The sequence below is a fragment of the Scophthalmus maximus genome, chromosome 13 (assembly GCF_022379125.1).
Source record: "Scophthalmus maximus strain ysfricsl-2021 chromosome 13, ASM2237912v1, whole genome shotgun sequence".
In the NCBI taxonomy this organism is placed as follows: Eukaryota; Metazoa; Chordata; class Actinopteri; order Pleuronectiformes; family Scophthalmidae; genus Scophthalmus; species Scophthalmus maximus.
This window is the reverse complement of record NC_061527.1, coordinates 2,794,927-2,815,487: the sequence shown is the minus strand read 5'-3', so window position 1 is coordinate 2,815,487 and position 20,561 is coordinate 2,794,927. Positions and strand designations below refer to the sequence as shown.

Genomic DNA, 20,561 nt, shown 5'->3' with positions numbered 1-20,561 from the left:
GATTTATCGGTCGATTATTTTCTTGATTAATCCATTAGTTGTTTGGTCCAAAAAAAGTCATAAAATGGTGAAAAATGTCGATCGTGTTAACCAAAATCCTCAAGATGATGTTTTGTTTTTGTCCACACACCAAAGATATCCAGTTCACTGTCACAGAGGAGCAAAGAAACCAGAACATATTCACATTTAAGGAGCTGCAATCAGAGAATTTTGCGTTTGTTTTTCCCATGAAAACTACTTGAACTGAATAATCGATTATTAAAACGGTTGGCGATTAATTTAATAATCCATTACTAGTCGATTAATCGATTAACTGTTGCAGCACTAAAACTAATTGTATAACCAAGAAGTATACAACAATGTACCGACATTATGAAACAATAACAACAATGTCCTTTCCAAATGTTCTCATTTTTCCTCCCCACGCGTGTTTGGTGGATTGGCTGCGTGTACTGACTTGATTATACTTAATCGAAAAAAAAATGATATATGGGGATGAATATCGTTGTCGCCTTATTGCCCGGCACCTCCTCTACGTACAGTTTCCTCTGTTCCTCGTGAAATAGACGCTGTCGTATGCAGGCGACCGCGCCTGCCGTTGTGGTAGTTTGTGTTTACACTGAACAAGCTCTCCACACGTGAGAGCCAACACGTGATATCTGAAACTGTGCCAAACTAAGATTGCACTTAGTTATCGATCATAGCTGTAGGCTGCATAATCCTGTGAAATGTAAACTCTTGCAGGTATTCTATGTGATATTAGATGTGGCGTACGAGTCAGGGTTGGGGCTAAGTTTTTTTGCTTTCAGTTCACTCAATTGAGGAAAAATTCAACTTGGTGTTGTGTATGCAGTGCATCCTAATGGATCAATCACTCACTGTCAGGATTCTGAAAAAACATATATTTTTTATTAATGTGCAGCCATGGCATAAAAGTAGATACTACATACTAAATATGATATATTTTTTTTACGAGTAATCAACATTGAATTTACAATAACATACACAAATTGAATTAATTCACTAGAACGCAAAGTATATGAAGTAGTCAGCGCTTTATTAAACCAAATATTAAACACTGGCTTCAGAATTCTGTCTGGAGCGAACTGAAAGCGCAGACGGCCCAACCCCCATCGAATCTGCTCTGAGTTACAAAATGTGTTGTGCAATTTTTTTTTCTCCCTTAAATTGTTTTCAGCATGATGCAATTCATTGAATAACTACTTTGATATTCTTTGACTTGAACAGTATATATAGATAAACAACTCCTATATATGTCATGTCAATGACAAGTGTGCGCCCCGCACTCCTTTACAATGAGCTAATTGCAAATATTTCCTGGGGGGAATATTTAGTGCATGTGTAGGCCGAGCTGTTGGAAATATAACGACAGTGGCTGAACAACATATCACCCTATATGGTATGTGACTGTGTCCCACATGAATGTAACGCCCTCCACCACCCTCCTATATTTTGGGATTAAAATTGAAACTGCATCTACATGTCGTGCACTGCGTGGCTTCACTCTCTTTAATGCCAAAAGCATATTAGAGCTATGGAAACGCATCCATCCGCTGATCAGACGGGCGGATTAACCTTAATTCCGTTTCCCCTTTTACAACAGCGCTAAAAAAAACAGACACAAAAAAAAAACCCTCTAGTGAATGAAAAGCCCCAAGTCCGCAAGTTAATTGCTTTTTCAAATGCGAGAGAATTTCTAAAAGACTTTGCACCTGGTCACATCAGGTTTGAAATGTACGACTGTTCTTTGCTCGCTTTTTAAAAAAAATCTTTTAGACTGATGTAAAAAAACAAAAAATGGGAATAATCAAAAGATTCATGGCACATCAGAAAACCCAGCACTTCTGTATCTGGGTCGACTCTGCCGCTGTTGCCAGATGTGTTAGGTCACTCGTGGGGATGAAGGAGCCGGGTGAATGTGGCACGGCGCCACCCGCGCGGCAGACAGAGCACAAAGCCGAACTAGGCCAGTAGGCGACGACGAAAACACAGGCCCATCAGACCGAGCGACGGGTGTGTGGGCGCCGTTGCCCTCTTGGAGACGAGCTCAGTAATCGCTGCTGCTGCCGTCGGCGCCTCGCAGCCGCTGGGTTCGTTGAGCCGGGAGGCAAACACACGCACGGCTGCGCAAACAGCCAAAGTGCCGCCGTGCTTTCCATGGGCAAACCTTGGGGTTTCCGCCAAGAGGAGGCCGGCGTGTTTTTTGGTCTTGACCGCAACGCAGCGGTTGAGTTTTAGCCGAACGCGACCTTTTCCCCGTCCGACTGGAGCGCGACAGATGGAAAAAGATGACATGTCGCGAGCTTTTGAATGCGTCTCCGTCCCCGTCTTTGTTTCCCTGCCGCCTCGGTTGCTTCCTCGCCGTCGCTCTTCAACGCTCTGCGTCTCGCCGCTCTTTATTGATCAGCGGTGAACGCAATACCCGCGGTGCGAGCGCTGCCGCGCGGATCATGCGGAGGAAAGGGCGGGACAGCCGATCGCTCCTCCTGTTCCAGCTCTCGGACGAACGGGAAGAACGACAAAACAAATCAGATTGTCTGCGTTTCAAGAACAACTCGGATGAAAAAAGGAGGATCGTCTCATTAGCTGCACCACGTCTCACGTGACCGCGATGATGTGAAGCTCAATTTCATCGATATGTTCGACTTTATGTAATGCACACTGTCTTGCTTGTATTTTTTGAACCGACTCCGCCTCTCTATGGGGCATTTTCTTCATCATATTTCGCATTTCATCAAAAACTCTCCAGAAGCAGCAGCAGCAGCAGCAGGCAGCTATTTTTTTTTGCCAAACCATCCCTGATATACAAAGCATAACCTCCTACCCAGCAAGAACGGATTGCCAGAGTTAGCATCTAGTTGACATAATGCTAGCTACCAAAATGGCAGGCCCCAAAAAAAAGACAAAGATGTTTTTTTTCTAAGGAGTTGGTGAAGACAAAGCTAGAGCCAAAAGCAATGGACATATAGTCGGCAGGTCCGGGGAATGAAGCCAGTGCGCGAGTGCCTGGAGCCTGTATTCTCTGGAATGACCAGCAGAGGGCGACTCACTGGTTGTTATGACAAAATGAGTGCTCACTTGATTTATAACGTCGGTAAACATTTTTACCCGAGGAGTTTATGGCTCAATCTCTCCCCCCCCCCCCCCCCAAAATGGCGCTGGTCAAAATGCTAAATACAAAGCTTCTACACGACAGCTCGCAAACCGTCGGGTTGACCTCGCGCGGGGGGTAGTCCCCTCGGCTAAAAGTAGAGAATATTGGACATGCAGTACATTTACGACAACATTCAAAGTCTCCTGGACGTGTAACGAGGGAATCGCGTGCCAACGTAAGATGTCAGACCTGTGAGACTGTTCCCGTGTTTGGAGTTGTTCTATCCTCCAAATCGGAGAGGCCCTGGGGCAAACATTTGGTGACGTGGGCCCCTACTGAAGAGCACATGGCAAAAACCAGGACCACAAACCTTAAACGAACACATGAAAACTGTGAACTATGAACAGTTTATCAGTTGTTCAGTTGAGTGATCAAGTCAATACGTTGGGTCTTTGACTGTTGGTGAGACACTTGGATATGTTAACTTGAGACCCGGTAGCTGAACGGTTAAAACGTCCAAACTGTCTGGATGCAGCACTAAGTGAATTTCACCTAACAGGATAACTCGGTCGGTCGGACTCATTAAAGCGCATACATCTCGAAAGAAGATCAAAAAAGATTCACTTCGAGCGATCCAGTTGAGCCTAATTAATGCAACAATAATTAGATTACCACTCAAAACTCTTTTATCGCTTGAAATGAGATTATTTCGGGGGGGAATTAGACAACGTGCTCTTTAAATAGATCTGCCCAAAAATAGTCTTCGCTCCAATTGCTAATGAGCTCTCTCAAGAGTAGGAACGGACTGTTTATCCTCGGTGTAGTGCAAACTATATTCTATATTCCCGGCCAATAATTTAGTTATATAAGGCACAACATCATCACTTGGATACCAAAAGTATTATAATTCCTTTTTATATTTAGATCCGTAAGGTAGAGGTGGTAATTACATGACATACATTACGGCTAAATGTGAAAATACTTATTAATATTTAATGCATATAGGAGCATAATTGAACCAAAGTATATTTCTCCTTGTGTCATAACCCTAAGTTCCTGACAACCAAATCCCCGACATCATTGGGTCGTCCACTGCTTATTCTCACTAGTCACAAACAACAGACTCTGGGAATAACAGTACCTGCCGACTGTTTGTTGTGATCTCCACGGCAGCAGGTACATTCAGACTGTCCGTGTGTGTGTGTGTGTGTGTGTGTGTCCGTCCGTCCGTGTGTGTGTGTGTGTGTGTGTGTCCGTGTGTGTGTGTGTGTGTGTGTGTGTGTGTGTGTGTGTGTGGTGTTGACAAGGGTCAAATATCAGTGCTGTTGTTATCTGGGCCTGACGTTGCGCAACCCCACCGCTGGGGCGCTGCGGCGAAAGAAAGAAAAACAACAAAGCCCGTCCAGCGCCGAGTTAATCATTACCAGTGATTTCTCCGGGGCGTGCTCTACTGGTAAAGTACCACCCACCGGTCACCGTCATTCAACCGCTGGAGGGGCTTTTGTTGGAGAGAGAGAGAGAGAGAGAGAGAGAGTCGTGGTTATATTTTATTCATGGCGGTGGAACCCACACAAACCCCGCTCCTCTCACATTAGTCCCTTCTCTCGGATCCGCGACCTCCAAGACGCACACAGAGACAGCATCTTTTAAAAGCCTTATTGTTATTCCAGCGCGCTCTGTCACGGCCGGTTCGATAATGACTCTTCAGGGGAGTTCAAGGATGACTGACTGAGGGCGAAGTGACACAGAAGGAATAGAGTCAGAAGAAATGATCGGGACTTTCAGTCTTCCACGTAAAAACATGATCTTTTTCCAGTTTGTAGCACAGCAAGTGCTCCCTCCATTGAACTGAAAATCACAAAAGTACTCAATTTTAACGGACAGGCCACGTTGCTGACTCTGGACACTGCATTTATTGAAATGAAAACGCTCTTAGTTACTAGTGTTGGCGGGTCGCTACGCCAAATATGGTTTGCAATGAACGCAAAGAAATGTTTCTTTAGAAAAAAACAACGTAAAATTGTCGTTTGATTCAAAAAGAACTCGACTTATGTTGAAGATTAACACCAAGTGCTGCGGCGTCTGTGTGTCGCTAGTGGGCTGAGCTAATGTTCTGGCCATCCAGCGTTGAGCTTCGCGCTGACGAGGAATAAAGACGGACGACACATGTCTGCGGATACGTGCGCTGCCATCTTGCACTGCCGACGTCATTTGCGAAGTGATTTGGGGGCGGGGCCAAAACACATCGTGACTCGGTCGGAGCTGTCAATCATGAAGCTTCACTGTGTTTGACGGCATCCAAATTACTATTGAAACCACATTTTTGCAAAAAACACCTGGACATCAGTGTAATAAGGAATACGTTAAATGAAAACAAAAACTATAACTTAACCATGTCCCATGATTACATGGAGGAGGACCGCTCCCCGGCCACCAGGGGGCGATCAAGATGCATTACATTCATTTTTGATGACGCTTTTGTCCAAAGCCACTCACGATCTTCGAGGCAGGAAGCATTGAGGTCCTCGCCTAGGGACCCACACTGGGATGACCTGGAATCGAACCCCGGCCTACTGTACCAAAGTTAGCGGTGTAACCCACTAAGCTTTACCAGCAGATGCTTTGCCTCCACTTTTTCGTAAACTGTCGTGTTGTCCATCTTTATTCCGTCCATGGTCACACGGGTAAGTTGTTCAATCTGCCACTGTGAGCTACTGTAGTATGGACGTCTACGACACGTCGTCCGGACACTTGAGCTTTCTCCCATTCCACAAGCTAACCTCCGTCTCACACATCAACAACTGTGAACAATTGGATGTCCGTCATAGTATGACTTTGGAATTCCACTCCGAATTAAACATACTTACTTTATTTAGTTTGTTTTCCAATATATCTCCTGGTGCCGTCTGTAATTGCTCTACAATTTTAAAAAAAAACACAAAGACACCACAGTGATGAACTCTGGCAAAGGGAAATGATTTCACAGATTACCACTTTTAAATCTCAACGGACACTTTGCGCATCGTGGGCTCAGCTTGACCCCCGGTCTGACAACAGCCTCCCGGGAGTCGTCGTGGCTCATAGTGTCGCTGGAGCGCTGAGTACACTCCAGTGGTTATTGTTTAACAGCCACAGAGAGCATCTGGCCGCGCCGACAGACTGCTCCTGTCCTCCCCCCTGAGGACCACCAGACAGATGAGCAACCTGAGGCTCCACCGTGCACACACAGCCAGACGCAGTCCCAGGGAGACCGGACTCGGCCACTTGGCCCAACGCCAGGAGGCCTGTGTCCAAGGACAAGGTCTGACACTTTTTGAATTCAAATTGTGAATAAGGCCTCTGTCGATATTGTAATATTTACAATATTAGAGCGGCTGGCGCTCAGGAGAGGAGGGAGGGTCGCTGTAAGAATGTGTAAGAACTAGCGCATGTTTAAATCTTTTTCAAGAGTTTAAATATGCACCGGAAACACGTTCTATTAAAAAATCCAGGCCAACGGGGACGAGCTTCCTATGAAGCAGCACAGCAATTAAATGATGAAATCTATTTATAGAAGTGCGTGGCCTATTTTTTTCTCCCCTTGTATAAGAGTCATAGTTTGACATTTTCGAAAAAATGCACCTATTCACTTTCCTGCTTGAGGGTTAGATGTGAGTTATCAATCGCTCATATCTCAACGGATATATATATATATATGTATATATATATATACATATATATATATTTATTTATTTGAAACAAGACACCAGCCAGGTGAGCTGGTTTCAGTCTTTATGCAAACATAATCCCTCCTCCATGATAACATGTTAATCCACAAAACTATCAAAGAAAAAAATCTAAACCTGTCTTTAACAAACTGATTCATGATGAAAATAATGAGCAAAATTGTGGGACGGCTTTATATAAACGTACATGTTCCAATTAACACATACTTTGAGTCTGTATGTGTATATATATGGTTATTTAGAAGTTTACATGAAATGGTGTTTGGGTGACAATTGGACAGTGATGGGGGAATATCCAGAATTAGATCATGAATTTACGAACTCGGAATACCCAACAAGCCGATTCCGCGAAAAACATCAGAACCAAAATGAGTTAATCAACATTAATTTCTAATCGTTGAGATCGGATCCGTTGGCAAGAATTTCCCAGCAATTCATCATCATCATCATCATCATCATCGTTCTCTTTCAATGTTTCCATTCACTCGTATATTTCACCAGGCGTTCGGCCGCTCCTCTCTTCACTGAGTCACTGCTCTGAAGGACCTTCGGAGAAAGAAAAAAACTGCAAAAGAAAGAAAACAAACAAGCCAATGTGATGCCGAGAACCATTACAGTCACTTCCTGTGTGGCATTGACCTGCGGCTCGGATGTTGGGACTTTTTTTTCTTTCTCTCTTCTGTTTCACCACCTCTTCTCACAACACATACTGTACACTTACTTACCAACAAACAGGTAGACAGAAAAACACTGGGCATGAAGGATGCATCATTTCCTGAGACGGCCCTGGGGAAGCTTAGTCCACAGTTTGTCTCCATTTAGTTTTAATTGAATGGACAGTGATGGTGCCCACTAGCATTAGTTTACCCCCTGCTAAACTATACCCTGGGGTATGAACTGAACAAGGCCAGAATATAGCTCTCTAGTCCCCTTTTGTTTTCACAGATGAATCAGTATTTCAATATCAAGAGTTTCTTTTTCCATCATAATTTATATATTTTGGGCTCGACCAGACTATAGATCTCCTGTCCAGATTATAACTCCTCGCGTTTTTCATTAATTAAGGTAACTCAAGGGGGAAAAATATACTGGATTTAGTATTAAGCAATAGATAAAATAAAATTAGAAATGGATAAACGTTAGTAAAATAGCGATCGCAAAGTCATCAGATTTGAGTGTTAGGGTGTTAATTTAAATTAGGATAGTTTAGCCAGAACAGAACTCATAGGGCTGTTTTCTGGATGTGTGTATGGGGGAGTATAATCTGGCCTAGGGGGGTATGAAGTAGCCTAGCCTGTTTTATAACCCATGTATACCCGTCTGGGCTAGTCCAGTTTATACCACGGGTTTAAAACATAAAAGATATTATACTATAAAACAGGCTCGCCCACTTTAATACTAGGTATAGTCCTTAACTATACCCTGGGGTATGAACTGAACAAACCCAGAATATACCTCTCTAGTCCAGATTATACCCCCTTGTATTTTTCACAAATAAATCAGTATTTCAGAGTTTTTTTCCCATAATAATTTATATATTTTGGGCTCGATCACACTATAGATCTCCTGTCCAGATTATACCTCCTTGTGTTTTTCATTAATAAAGTAACTCAGGGGGAAAAATATACTGGATTTAGGACTAAGCAATAGATAAAATAAAATTTGAAATTAGAGAAACGTTAGTACAATAGCCATCGCAAAGTAATCAGATTTGAGTGTTAGGGTGTTAATTTAAATTCATAGGGCTTGTGTGTGTGGGGGAGTATAATCTGGCCTAGGGGGTATGAAGTATCCTAGCCTATTTTATAACCCATGTTTACCCGTCTTGGCTAATCCAGTTCATACCCCGGGGTATGAAACATAAAAGATATTATATTATAAAACAGGCTCGCCATCTTTAACCCCAGGTATAGTCTAGGGAGGGGGTACATTCTGCGCTGCTACACCGGCAGTACACTGGAAGTTCATGCAGGAGACTTGATCCGCAATCTTGTGAGTCATCCGAACAGCCGCTCAGCACGTTTGTTCTGGGGCCTAATGTGCACACTCTGTATTGTGGGAGTGATTTGCGATCGGCATCACAAAGAAGAGCCAATTTAACAGCCGGTTAATGCTTCATGTGGGTACAAAGGAGAGCAGACTTTTCTGAATTGTCCCTGTTGTGTTTGTTCATCATCAATAGAAACACAATGAGCAAGATGTTCATACAGTTTGGAGGTCTCAAAGGCAAAGCTGGGTATGACTCCAATTCTGGTAACATCGATCTAGGGAAGATTGAACACACACACTTGAAGTCCCTTTTGTTTCTGCAAAAAATTGACCCACTTTAAACTACGATAAAAACTAGATGGAAGTAATGCAATAATACAACAGCCCATCACTAAATCCAATCCTCTGGAGAGTTATCATGTTCAGCTTGTTTTTGGGAAATGTTTTAGAGAAGCGTTGATTCAAATTTTGGAGGATGTAGTTCGTGGTGCTTTTGAATTTTATTGCATTATACTGGGAGGTCATAAATGGTGTAAAGTAAATGTACTACCAGTGGGAATTGGACAGATCAATTTGAAACCGCTACTGCCTGTAACCATATGAAAAAATTGTAGCTGTTCCCAAATTTTTCCTGTGGTACAAAAATCAAAAAACGTCTTTGTAGCTAGCATCATTAGCTGTTGGTCACAAATAAGGCCTAACAAAGTGCGCGTCAGATGGCTGTTAGCAATTGTAATTAGGCGTTTGGGGCACAGCTTACAGCAAAAATAACAAAGGTATTTTTTTCTTTATTCTGTGATTCTTGGTTACCATTGAACTAGGCTGTTCTTGGGGACAAGAGCGACAAACTAACTCATCCATCAGCTACTTCGCATGGAAAGCGACAACTCCCCGAGCTGATTTTGACAGGGAAGGATCACGAGGTGGAGGATCAACTGTACATTACTGGATCAGGTCTCTGGTTGGATCCTGGTTTCTGGTTCCGCGGCTGGAGCTGACCTTCTAAACATCGTGTTCATGGAGGTTCAAGAGAGAGCGAATGGATAAATGGTAGAGCGCTAGTGCTGGTTCTCCTAAACCTCACCCCCAAAAGATCTTTTTTTATATATCATCTAAACTTACAGCTTTCATTATTTTGTTTGTTGGAAGCAATGTCACCTGAATTAACACAAGACGAAAAATCTGCAGTACCTCCTTAAGAGTATTTCTTTGAGTTCTTTTGGGACAGGTTTGGCGCTAATGGTGGTGCACAGATGAGAGGAATTTCTTGAGCCACTTGGCCTACTTTCTATGCTAATGGACGGCACTCAACCTCAGAAAGGAAGGGTGGCTGATAACGGGTTGCCATCAGGGTGTAGTGTATCATCAAAAAACTTACTATTACTGTCTGTTGGTGGTCTTTTTGTCCTGGGATGCTCAATTTCCAAGGCAGGGGTGAAAGTGAGGTATTAGGGTCACGATCTTATTTATATTATCCGTGGCGACAATACACTCGAGAAGGGCGGCATAACAGCATCCCCCGAGGAGAGGATGATCCCAGTTCCCGCTCCGTCATCCCTGCGGCAGAATCCAGATGAGGGTGGAACTGTTAAAAGGAGCACGGTGAGTTAAAGATGAGTTTTCCCTCCATCGCAGCTGAGCACAAATGAAGCTGAAAGGTCTGAAAGGATAAATGGACGTCCACTTTCAGGTAGCATGAGGTAAAATGTGAATCATATGAACAGGATTTTAGTTTGAGGTGAAGTAGTACCGGAGATCTGAGTGTCCCGAAATGGCCTTAGCCTTAATTCTAGAAGTAATAAAGAGATGAGACCTTTCGTTTGAGAACTCACTGATACAGGTAAAATGTCACACCTGGTTTTATCAGGATTGCCCTGGTGACGCACTTCCTATTCTGAACTTAAAGGCCATTTTTGAAGCATAGAGATGAAACAATTTCAAGGATTCCATACCGTCGTTGAGTGTGTGTCTGGCTATAAATGTCTCTTCTGGTTTCAGGACGTCGAGACGTTTCGAGTCCCTGAATAGCACTGATTGATTTCCGGTTTTTCATACTTGAAAGAAAGTGTCTTTCAATCCCAGTTTGTACAAACAAGGTCAAGTCAATTTGAAATATATATACACATATATATATGTGTGTGTGTATATATATATATATATATGTGTATATATATCAGTGGTTGAAAGACAAAATGTGTATTGCTGCTTTAGACTTCCTTATGGTTGTCTGTTTGAAACGGTAAAAAAGACTTGAGCACAAAAGGGTTTCTAGTTGTGTTGACTGAAGTAACATAAATTGCAAGTCCTTATGCTTTTCAGTTCAGCTGAAGATTGACCCAGTTTGAACCATTAAAAAAGAACAGATAACAGTAATGCATTATAAAACAGCCTATGAATAAATACAGCCCTCCAAAGGGTTATGACGCTCAGTTTTTTTTTTTTTTAGAGAAGTTGATTCAACTTTATGATTTTTTTGGGAGGATGTATGATGTGGTATTGTATTGCATTTTACTGAGAGGTACAGTAAATGGTATGACATTAGATTCGGCTGGGTGTGCCCAACGAACCGTATGCAGCTGTGGGAATTACAAAGCACAATTTGAAACCGTCACTGCCTGTCGACTTTTTTAATGAAAAGTTTTGGAGCTGTGACCCAATTTCATTGTGGAAAAAGAACATCCAGGGTGAGGAAACATCACAAAACCTATGTGTTCCAAGTATGCAAATTCAAATGCATGACGTTTTTCTTTATCGAACAGAGACGGCATCTCAAGTAGAGTTGTATTAATGGGTCTGACTGCCCCTTGTGGTTCCTCCCTAAACTGGGCCTCTTTCTAGGACTGAAATCGCGGCAAAGACACCTGAGGCCATTCCGAGAAAACCCAGAATACATACCAGGAATCCTGAGAGGATCAACAGTTCACCAGACAATCTCTTAGTGTTAGCCCTTGATGAGGGCTCCAATCGGAGGGCGGCATGGTGTTGCGGAGTTTCCATGTTCTCCCCGTGTCCACGCTGGCTTTTTCCCGACACATCCAACGGTCCAGAGACATGCAGCTTAGGTTAAAAAGGAAACGAAATTGCTTGTAGATTTGTGATTGAGAGTGTGAATGGTTGTTTGTCTCTGTACGTCAGCACTAACTGATTTTTAGGCAAAGACACGGGACGTCGTTCCATGACAAATCCTTGTACATACAAATACAGTTAACCAGACGGTGCAGCGTGACCCTTTACACTACAGGTAAACTGTGTCGCACATTCTTATCAGAGTACATCATCAGGATAAAAAAAATGGAAGAGCATGACCTAATTAAACAACGGGAGCCTCTGTTGCCCAGATGTCAGATAGGAGATGAAATCCATGGGTTTTTCGGAGAAATGTGTGAAAGCCGACTCTCACAGCTTCATCTGCGAAGCTTTTTAGTTTAACAGCAGTATAACAGAAATGTCGAAGCTTTTGACGAGTGTGTCTGTTGCATCATCCGGCGTCAAGGACGGTGAATCTCCAGCTCGCGGAAAAGCCCCTTTCGCCCGACAACACTACACACATTTTTTCTTTTCATCTCTGCTTCCGGCTGCCCTTCGCCGGTGAGAATGGTAGAAAGTGTGCTGACATCACGGTGTGAGCGTATGAGTACGTGGGTGGGTGGGTGGTCGGGTTCCCCCAGACTCCTCAGGCGACCTTTTGTTCTTTGGAAACAAACGGAGCAATTAAATCCTCCCCGGCACAATGAATGTAGATGGGTTTAGCAATCCCCGAGCAGTTGTCCATCTGAGTCATCCTTTCTACAGAAGCTTACTCAACCTAATCAGCGCCTGCTAAACGCTCAATGCAGTACAGGCAGTGCCCTTCGCACGGCTGCCAATTTGGTCTGGACTAAAATTGTCTTGAAGCTAATTTGTTGGCACCACATCTGACAATCTGTTCCACACAATTAGCGATATCAGTGTTTTTCTGATCGTTCGCCACTCGTGGTTAAGGCTTTGGGGACCAAAAGTCTCGATGGAAGTTTTGACAGAGATCAGGAAGATCAAGGGACAATATCATCGACTGAGAGACGGGACACGGTCATCGCTCACACAACAGCTAAAGGTCACTCCGGAAAACATAGGTTGAGTTAAGTTTTAACGTCCAAAGCCATAGTTTCTCTGGTAGTCTCATTCATCTCTACTTTGTTGTTTTTAAAAGATCACTCTGACAATATTCTTTATTTTTACATTTTGACTATAAAGTCGAAATGTGACTATAAAGTCGAAATGTGGGGATTAGTTGAAAGTTGAAATAACCCTGAACGTCCGTGTTGCTACGCTAGCTTCGCTAACGGCGCGCCTCTCAAAATTCATCTACGGTTGTTTGCAGTTGAACGTTTATCGTGTCAGGACACACGTCGGCGTTCACGTTGCAAACACCCGCTGTCGCCGCAATCGTTCCTTCCAGATTCAGCCTGTCAATAACAATATCGCAACTTTACAACCCGGTTAGCAGCTAGCGTTAGCGTTAGCTTAGTTAAATCAACATGCGGTTGTGTGGTCCTGCTGAAACGTGCTTCCAGGTAACAATTTTCAACCTTCTCTCAAGATTTCGACTTTATTCTGGAAATGTAAAAATAAATTAATAATAATAATCTCCCCCCTCATTTTTATTTCTCAAGCCCGGCCCTAATGCTCTTCCGTAATTTTCTTATCCACAGAAAAATCCCATCATCAACAATGACCTGATCCGACTAACGAGCTCTTGCCTGCGTTTCCGAGACGCCCGAAATAGACCGGTTCCCCTGTGCTCAGATAGAAACTATGAAAGCACATCAGAAAGCATTGATGCACCGGGCGACACGGTGCCGCTCTTTTACGAGAGAACACGGGCACCGAAGTGACTCAATCCCACGTACCCCGCCTCGCGTTATAAATATTCACGAGCGCACCGAAACCAGCTTCTAAAAATAGTCTCCAGCAACTCCTGCTTGCCATGATGTCTTTACATGTACATCTGCTGGCACACTTCTTCAGTCGGAGTCACAGGCAGGCTGAGACAGTACAGGGACGTACGGCAGGCTGGATCAATGCTGTGCTCACGTCATATAGGAAGCACGTTTTTTAAGACGTCCCTTTATCCGTCCCACAGCGGGCAAATTCGGACAGTACAGAGGGCGACACGAGTTGCGCAAATAAGGCGAAAGACAGGAAATGTGCTCCGCTTGCTCGTCGAAATATTTGAATGTGAGGAGAAAAATCCGCGCGGCGCGATGTCGCCAAAACCAATTAGCGGGCGGACATTTTCGCGGGTGGTGTTTCCTCGCACAAGTTTGTTCCCTTTCAAACAAAGCTTTGTGAACCTTTGCCTTACGTTTGTCCTGACTGCTCCAAATGTACTACTTAAGCAAACGACAGTTGTAATTGTGTGGGAATCAAATGGGAAGTGAATTGAATCATTTGATCATTTGGCGAGTAGCGCATATTCACCCGCTCCCTTTCAGACACGGACGTGGCTAATCTGCTTCCGGGCGACGTCGCGTGTTGCACGTTATCCAATCCGTCTTTGCGTCCACTTTGTATGCAATCCAATCGTGCTGTTTGTTAAAAAGGGGTTGCTGGTTGCGGCTTAATGTGACGATTCAAAAAGGAACCGCGATCCACTCCAACTGTCGAGCGGCGCCGCCATCACTCCTCGCCGTCCGCGCCCTGACACGCTGTCTCGACATTGTACGCCAACCTCTCGCGGTGAGTATCCGCCTCTTGTGTCGTCGCCTTTGTTCCCAAAGCGACTCGCAGGCTCTGCCCCCGTGAATCGAACGCCCCTGAAGTTCCTTCAAAGAAAAAAAGTAACGCACTCTGGCATTCGACAAGGAATCTTTTCATTGAGTCAGATGGGCGCTCAGCCATCACACACTCCTGTTGGGTCTCAAGTTCCTTGAAACACCCGACGGGCGTTTGCCTTGTGTAACGGGCGCAGCACAATGTTTCCACTGTCATTGGGCAGATCGTGGCCCAAGGCCCCTTAATGCTCTAATTACCATATTGGTTTCGGTGGCTCAAGGTCTTGTTGTAGTTTTTTGAAATTCAAAGAAAGACTAATTTACCCTAACCCCCCCCCCCCCCCCACAACAAAAACAAACAGATTTGATCATGAATGAATTATGAATTCTGTTCCTGTCGAAGGGTCAAGGGTCATCGCCGCTCTTCAGCTGAGCCGCGTGTCACCTCTTGATTATCTCCTCACCCTTTTAGTATGCACCGTATGTCAGACAGATCATAACCCGGCCGCCCGCCACGTGAGAAAACGCTCCCCGCTTCAAGCTTTATTGTGTCGAGCGCACGTACGCGCTTGCCCGTCCACAGCCTGCACCGCACTAACACCATTAAACGGCACCGCCTTTCCTTCCCGTCACTTTTCTCGCTGGAGCCAACGACCATTGTCACGGCCCGACAAAGAGCCCGGGGGGGGCGGCCGCGTTCAGAACACGTGTGTTATCAGCCGCGCATGATGTGTCTCCGGCGAGTGTCTCATCTCTGTGCAAAAGCCGAAACCGCGATCCCGCAGAGACGAGAGGAGCGGAGGAGCGACGCGGGGACGATGTTGTTAGCAGATCTAGGAGAAACGGCATACACGGCCCGATTGAATTCTTACAGGGAAATCTGACTCGGGGGGCGAGCCTGGGCTTTCTCAGAAACTGTGGCTACTTGATCAAAAGGAAAACACCAGTCGAAAGGCGAGGAAATGAGGGAAAGGGTAGTTCGAAAACTACGACTCGATTTGAAGTTGACGACAACGGGAGACAAGGGTGGATGGAGGTCTTTATTTTCTCCATCTCATGTGCATGTACAGCGAGTGGCTTTGAAAAGGAGAGGGGATTCAAAACAAAACACAAAAGAACATTGACTTGTGCTTTTTTCCGGGACGTGCTCTCGCCGCACGTGACGATAAAAGCCACTGGCTTTTATCATTTTACAGTAATTCCTCTGCCCTGTCCTTGCATATCCTCCCCCCCCCCCTCCCCCTCCCCCTCCCCCTCCCTCCCCCCTTTTCTCTCTCTGTCTCTGTGATTGGCCGAGCGGGCCGGTGACGAATCAGAGGCAGGGCAGGGAGGAACTATAAAGCCTCCGCTCGGTCTCCGTTCAGACACAGACAAATTTCTCGCTCCCCACTGAGCTGCACCGGGGGAATAAAAAGGATATTTACCCTCCGGCCGACCGACCACTCCGCCCACGTCCGACTCCAACCTGCTGCGATGTGCAAAGGACTGGCGTCGCTGCCCACCTGCTGCTTGGAAAGGTACACGGAGCTCACACTGCACCGGGAAGGATTGCTGGGATACGGGACGTGCACTGCTGCTGCTTTATTTCTATTATTTAATATATAATATATTTTATTATTATCATTTATCATATTTTATACATTTCTATTTAATCTTGTTTGTGAGAGCATTTTGAAAAAAGGGAGAGGGAAGACGAACCGGCAGCGTCGCTCAGCGTTGCGCATCCAAGGTCTTGCGAGGAATCCATCTCTTATCTAACCTGGTTTTTTTCTCTCTCTTTCTATTTTTTCCCCCCTTTCGCAGGGCCAAAGAGCTGAAAGCAATGCTGGGAAGCGTTTTGCAGAAATCCAACTGGAATCGATCCTGCTGCAAGACAGGGAAAAACAGGTGAGCGCTTCACACAATGCCGAGCACCGGTTGGTGGAATCCATTGTGGCGGTTCGCGTGACTGCAGGTCCCGAGTTAAAAAGCTAACCGCGCTCCGTCTCTTTCTCAGGCCCACGCTGGAGGAATGCCTCCGGTGGAAAGAGTCTTTTGAAAAACTCCTGTCCAGCAAATGTAAGTGCACCTTTTTCGGATTCAGCGCGTCGCATGACACACTTGGGACACGTGCCGTCAACTAATCGCACTTTTGCCCCTCCCTCTCCCGCCAGACGGACTGTGCGCCTTCACGGCCTTCCTGGTGTCCGAGTTCAGCGAGGAGAACATCGCGTTCTACTTTGCCTGCGAGGACTACAGGACGACCAAGTCGCCCGGCAAACTGCCGGCGAAAGCCCAGAAGATCTACGACGAGTTCATCGGCAGCGACGCTCCCAGAGAGGTGAGAGAGAGAGAGAAATGTGAACCCCGGGAGTCAGAAGACGAGGCCCAAGTCCAAAAGGAGCCGGGACTAACATGCTCCTTCCCCTTTTGTGCCTTTCTTTCCAGATTAACATCGACCACGAAACCCGGGACATCACCAGGGACAACATGCTGGACCCCTCGCCGTCGTGCTTCAACATGGCCCAGTACAAGATCTACATGCTCATGGCCAAGGACTGCTACCCTCGCTTCCTCCGCTCGCCGGCCTACGGGGACCTCGTGTGCCAGGCCAAACCCGGCGACAGGGCCGCCACGCAGCCGCGACAGGAGAAGGCGGCGTGAAGGAGTGGGGGCGGGGGGGGCGTTGATCTCCCTCCCTTCCCTCCCCCCCTCCAAGTGAGCCGATGAAGGATTGTTAGCTGGTGGCCCCCTCGAGGGGTCGTGAAGGCAAGCAAAGCGAGACGTGGCGCGCCGGGGCGCTGCGCCGGGACGCGGGGGCCGCTGTCGAGAGCGGCGGCGGTGGATTCTGCGGATGTCAACGCTCGCTCGCTCTCTCTCTCTCTCTCTCTCTGTGTGTGTGAAGATGAGGAAGGATGGAAGAGGACAGGGAAAACAGAGCAGAGGTTGGAGGTTTGGCGCCTTCAAGTGGACGGCTGGTGCGAACGCGGACGGACGGCGTCCGGGAGAGTCCACGGACAGCGTGACAGGCTGAGTCCAGGTCCAACCGCACGGCGCGAGAAAGTGGGAAAGGCACTTTTCTTTGACGCACACGTTCGTGGTTGCGACGTGCAGAGTCCTCCTGTCCGACTGGTGCGCCGTGTGTGAACAGGCATGTGCTTGGTGAACACGTATTCATGTGCTTGTAATATATTTCTTGCATTTTTCTTCTTTTTTTTTTCGGGACCAAACGACGACAAAAAAAAGCAAATGCGCAATTTAATTTATAACATTTACATATTTATATTTATTGTTGTTGTTGTTGTTTTTTTTACCTGCCAGCAAATAAACTAAATTATTTGAAACGTGCCATATGAATGTTGTCTTTATTGAAAATAAAATCATGGTTTGTATGATTTAATTTCGCTGAGCGGAGCCACACATCTACTGTGTGTGAAGACAGAAAACATTTCACAGTCGACACACACGGGGACGAAACATCCGGATGTCAACGCGGGCGCAGGGGAAGTTCTTTTGCGCGTCGCCGCGCAAATATCCGGCGTCTGCGCGTTTGATTTATTCACACCTCCCGATATGAAAAATAAATTGACAACGATGTATTTGCTCTCCGGTGTCGCTCACCAAGGAGACGGGCGCCATAAAGAGCTCGGACAGCCGCGGCGTCCGCCCCGCTCGAGGCCCTTTTGTCCCCCCGTATCGTGTGAATTGAGGAAAAAGGAGCAAACAGGAAGCGCACAGGAGCCGATGTGACGGCATTAACGTAACAGCGGGGAGCAGTAAAACTTTATCATCGCCTTGGCAACTGTTTGCACTGGCCATCGACTCCAGGTGATGAATGACAGCGGGCGGGGATGAGAGGGACAGGCCTGCGGTTGCGTAACATAGCTGCTCTGATTTGTTCTCATGAAGATGTAGAATATGGCAGTTTGGAGATTGCCTCGGTAGAGTGCGGGGGACGGAGTGTGGCTTTGTGTATTCAGATGTGATCAGCGGAGAGTGGCCCCAGTGTCCGCAGGCCCCATGCATATATGAACATCTCCCTCTCCAAAGGCACCGCCCCCCCCCCAGACTTTTTATTCATCAAGGCTTAAGCATGGCAGTGACCATCTGTACAACTGCTGTTGCAACTTTCACTTGGTTGTTGAGGGCGGGGGGGGGGGCAATCATCTTGTCAGGAAATGTAGACAAATTGCACTTGTGATGTTTAAATTTGCACACTTTGACACACGAGTAAGTTCAGACATAGTTGATCACGTTTTAAATTCCGTTATTTAGCATTTCAAGGCGTTTTTTTTAAAGGGGTAGCTCAGGGGTTTTTGAAGTGGGGTTGGATTTAACGGAGTTAGGAGGAGAAGTGGAAGTAGCGTAAGTCTGAGTCCCACCGTTGCAGAGGGGACCACCGAGAAACGTCTTTTTCGGCCATGTATTACTGCGCCAACTAGCGCCGGCGGAGTATCAATCCGCAAATCAGCTGTTTGACTCGCAGCTGCCGCACTAATACTTGAAGTACGCTTGAAAAAGAAGGGCAACCTTAAACGGCTGTCTGGCGGCAAACTGATGCAGTGGAAAAAATACACATCCTTTAGCGTTCAATTGAACGGATATATATATATATATATTTTTTTTAAGGTAAGCATTTAAAAATGTGGCGAAAAAGAAGTATCTCGGTGGTCCCCTCTGCAACAGTGGGACTCAGACTTACGCTACTTCCACTTCTCCTCCTAACTCCGTTAAATGACATCGCTGATCACCATCTCCACTAGGTGACATATTAACTATGCATAAGTAACTCACACAGCCCCACTTCAAAATCACTGAACTGTCCCTTTAAACGCATCCTTTTTAATATTATATATGTGTATAATTTTTCATATTATATATATATATATATATATATATATATATATATATATATATATATATATATATAATATGATATAAGATATGGTCACTACTGTTGGTTTAGTGGTGGGATGCAAGGATGCATCCACCAGCAGGATTTTACAGCCGATTTGTGCCGCTGAGTCCTTCATCCCTCTCATCCTGACACTTAAATCTGGATAAGATTCTCAGTGTTGTCAAACAACTTGTTTTAAATTTGGAAAAGATTTGTAGTTTGGTTTCAATGAGCCGAGGCTATGCTGACGTTATTTTTGTAAAAGCTGGTCAACGACGGTACAGTAATTTTGGCATCCCGCGTCCGTTGTTCTGCACGTTGGTCGTGCGCGAAATGAACACGACGCGTCTTCGAGATGCAAATACGCACATGAACAGTAGGGGGCCGTCACTGGTCATGGTCTCACACACCATCCGCAGTGCCACCGTATGCCCACCTCCTCCAGTGTCGCAACGATTTTTTTCCAGTTTCAGAAAGAAGCAACAATACGGCCTCAGTTCTGCGGTTTCGCCCTCTGGTGGACCGCTCCAGTAACGTACGTCGTACATGTGCACAGTGTACGACGCGCATCCGGTTGTACATCAACTATAGCTTCATACTGGCACTGCATTGGAAAGCAGAGTCATCCAGCATGAATTTCCTTCATAATTCATACGTACAGCAAAAAACCCAAAGCAGCGGTGGCCGACACTCGTTCACAGTTTTCCCCGGAACACACACTGATTCAGACTCTGTGACATAATGCTCAGTCTGCATACTATGGAAGATGTAATTCATACACTCGCTGTCTGAGTGGTGGATTTATTGTTTTTCCTAACGGGGCAGACATTATAAAAGAGTTGTATCCACACGCTGTTGATGCCAAAAGGACCGAGCGGGGACAATGACACACTTTGTGCCACTTTTAGCTGCTGAGCATGTGTGAAATGTCAGCGGCTGCTCCGAGCTCACGCTCAGCTGACCTCTGCTCCTTCGGGGTAGGAAGCTTCTTCTCTTTCTTTTCTTTTTTTTTTTTTTAAAACAAACATTTTCCCTTTTTCCTCTCTCTCCAACCTCAGCTGATTATGTTTTTCCAATAAATACACATTGTTTTTTGTGCTGTA

At 45.6% G+C, this 20,561-nt stretch overlaps 1 protein-coding gene across 1 annotated transcript; it reads left to right on the top strand.

Moving 5' to 3' along the window:
- Positions 1-15,918: 15,918 nt before the first annotated feature.
- rgs16 (regulator of G protein signaling 16) lies at positions 15,919-17,909 on the top strand. The gene is made up of 5 exons (XM_035648749.2): positions 15,919-16,099; positions 16,386-16,469; positions 16,579-16,640; positions 16,736-16,902; positions 17,010-17,909. Exons 1-5 carry the CDS (start codon positions 16,056-16,058, stop codon positions 17,223-17,225), a joined length of 573 nt encoding a protein of 190 aa, XP_035504642.2. The 5' UTR covers positions 15,919-16,055; the 3' UTR covers positions 17,226-17,909.
- The last annotated feature ends 2,652 nt before the right edge of the window (positions 17,910-20,561 follow it).

What these genes read in the sequence shown, in the direction of transcription:
- rgs16 (XM_035648749.2), top strand. Translation starts at nt 16,056, where the DNA reads ATGTGCAAAGGACTGGCGTCGCTGCCCACCTGCTGCTTGGAAAG. An exon ending in TGCAAGACAGGGAAAAACAG is followed by an intron (nt 16,470 to 16,578) that starts GTGAGCGCTTCA and finishes TCTCTTTCTCAG; the next exon opens with GCCCACGCTGGAGGAATGCC. An exon ending in GCAGCGACGCTCCCAGAGAG is followed by an intron (nt 16,903 to 17,009) that starts GTGAGAGAGAGA and finishes CTTTCTTTCCAG; the next exon opens with ATTAACATCGACCACGAAAC.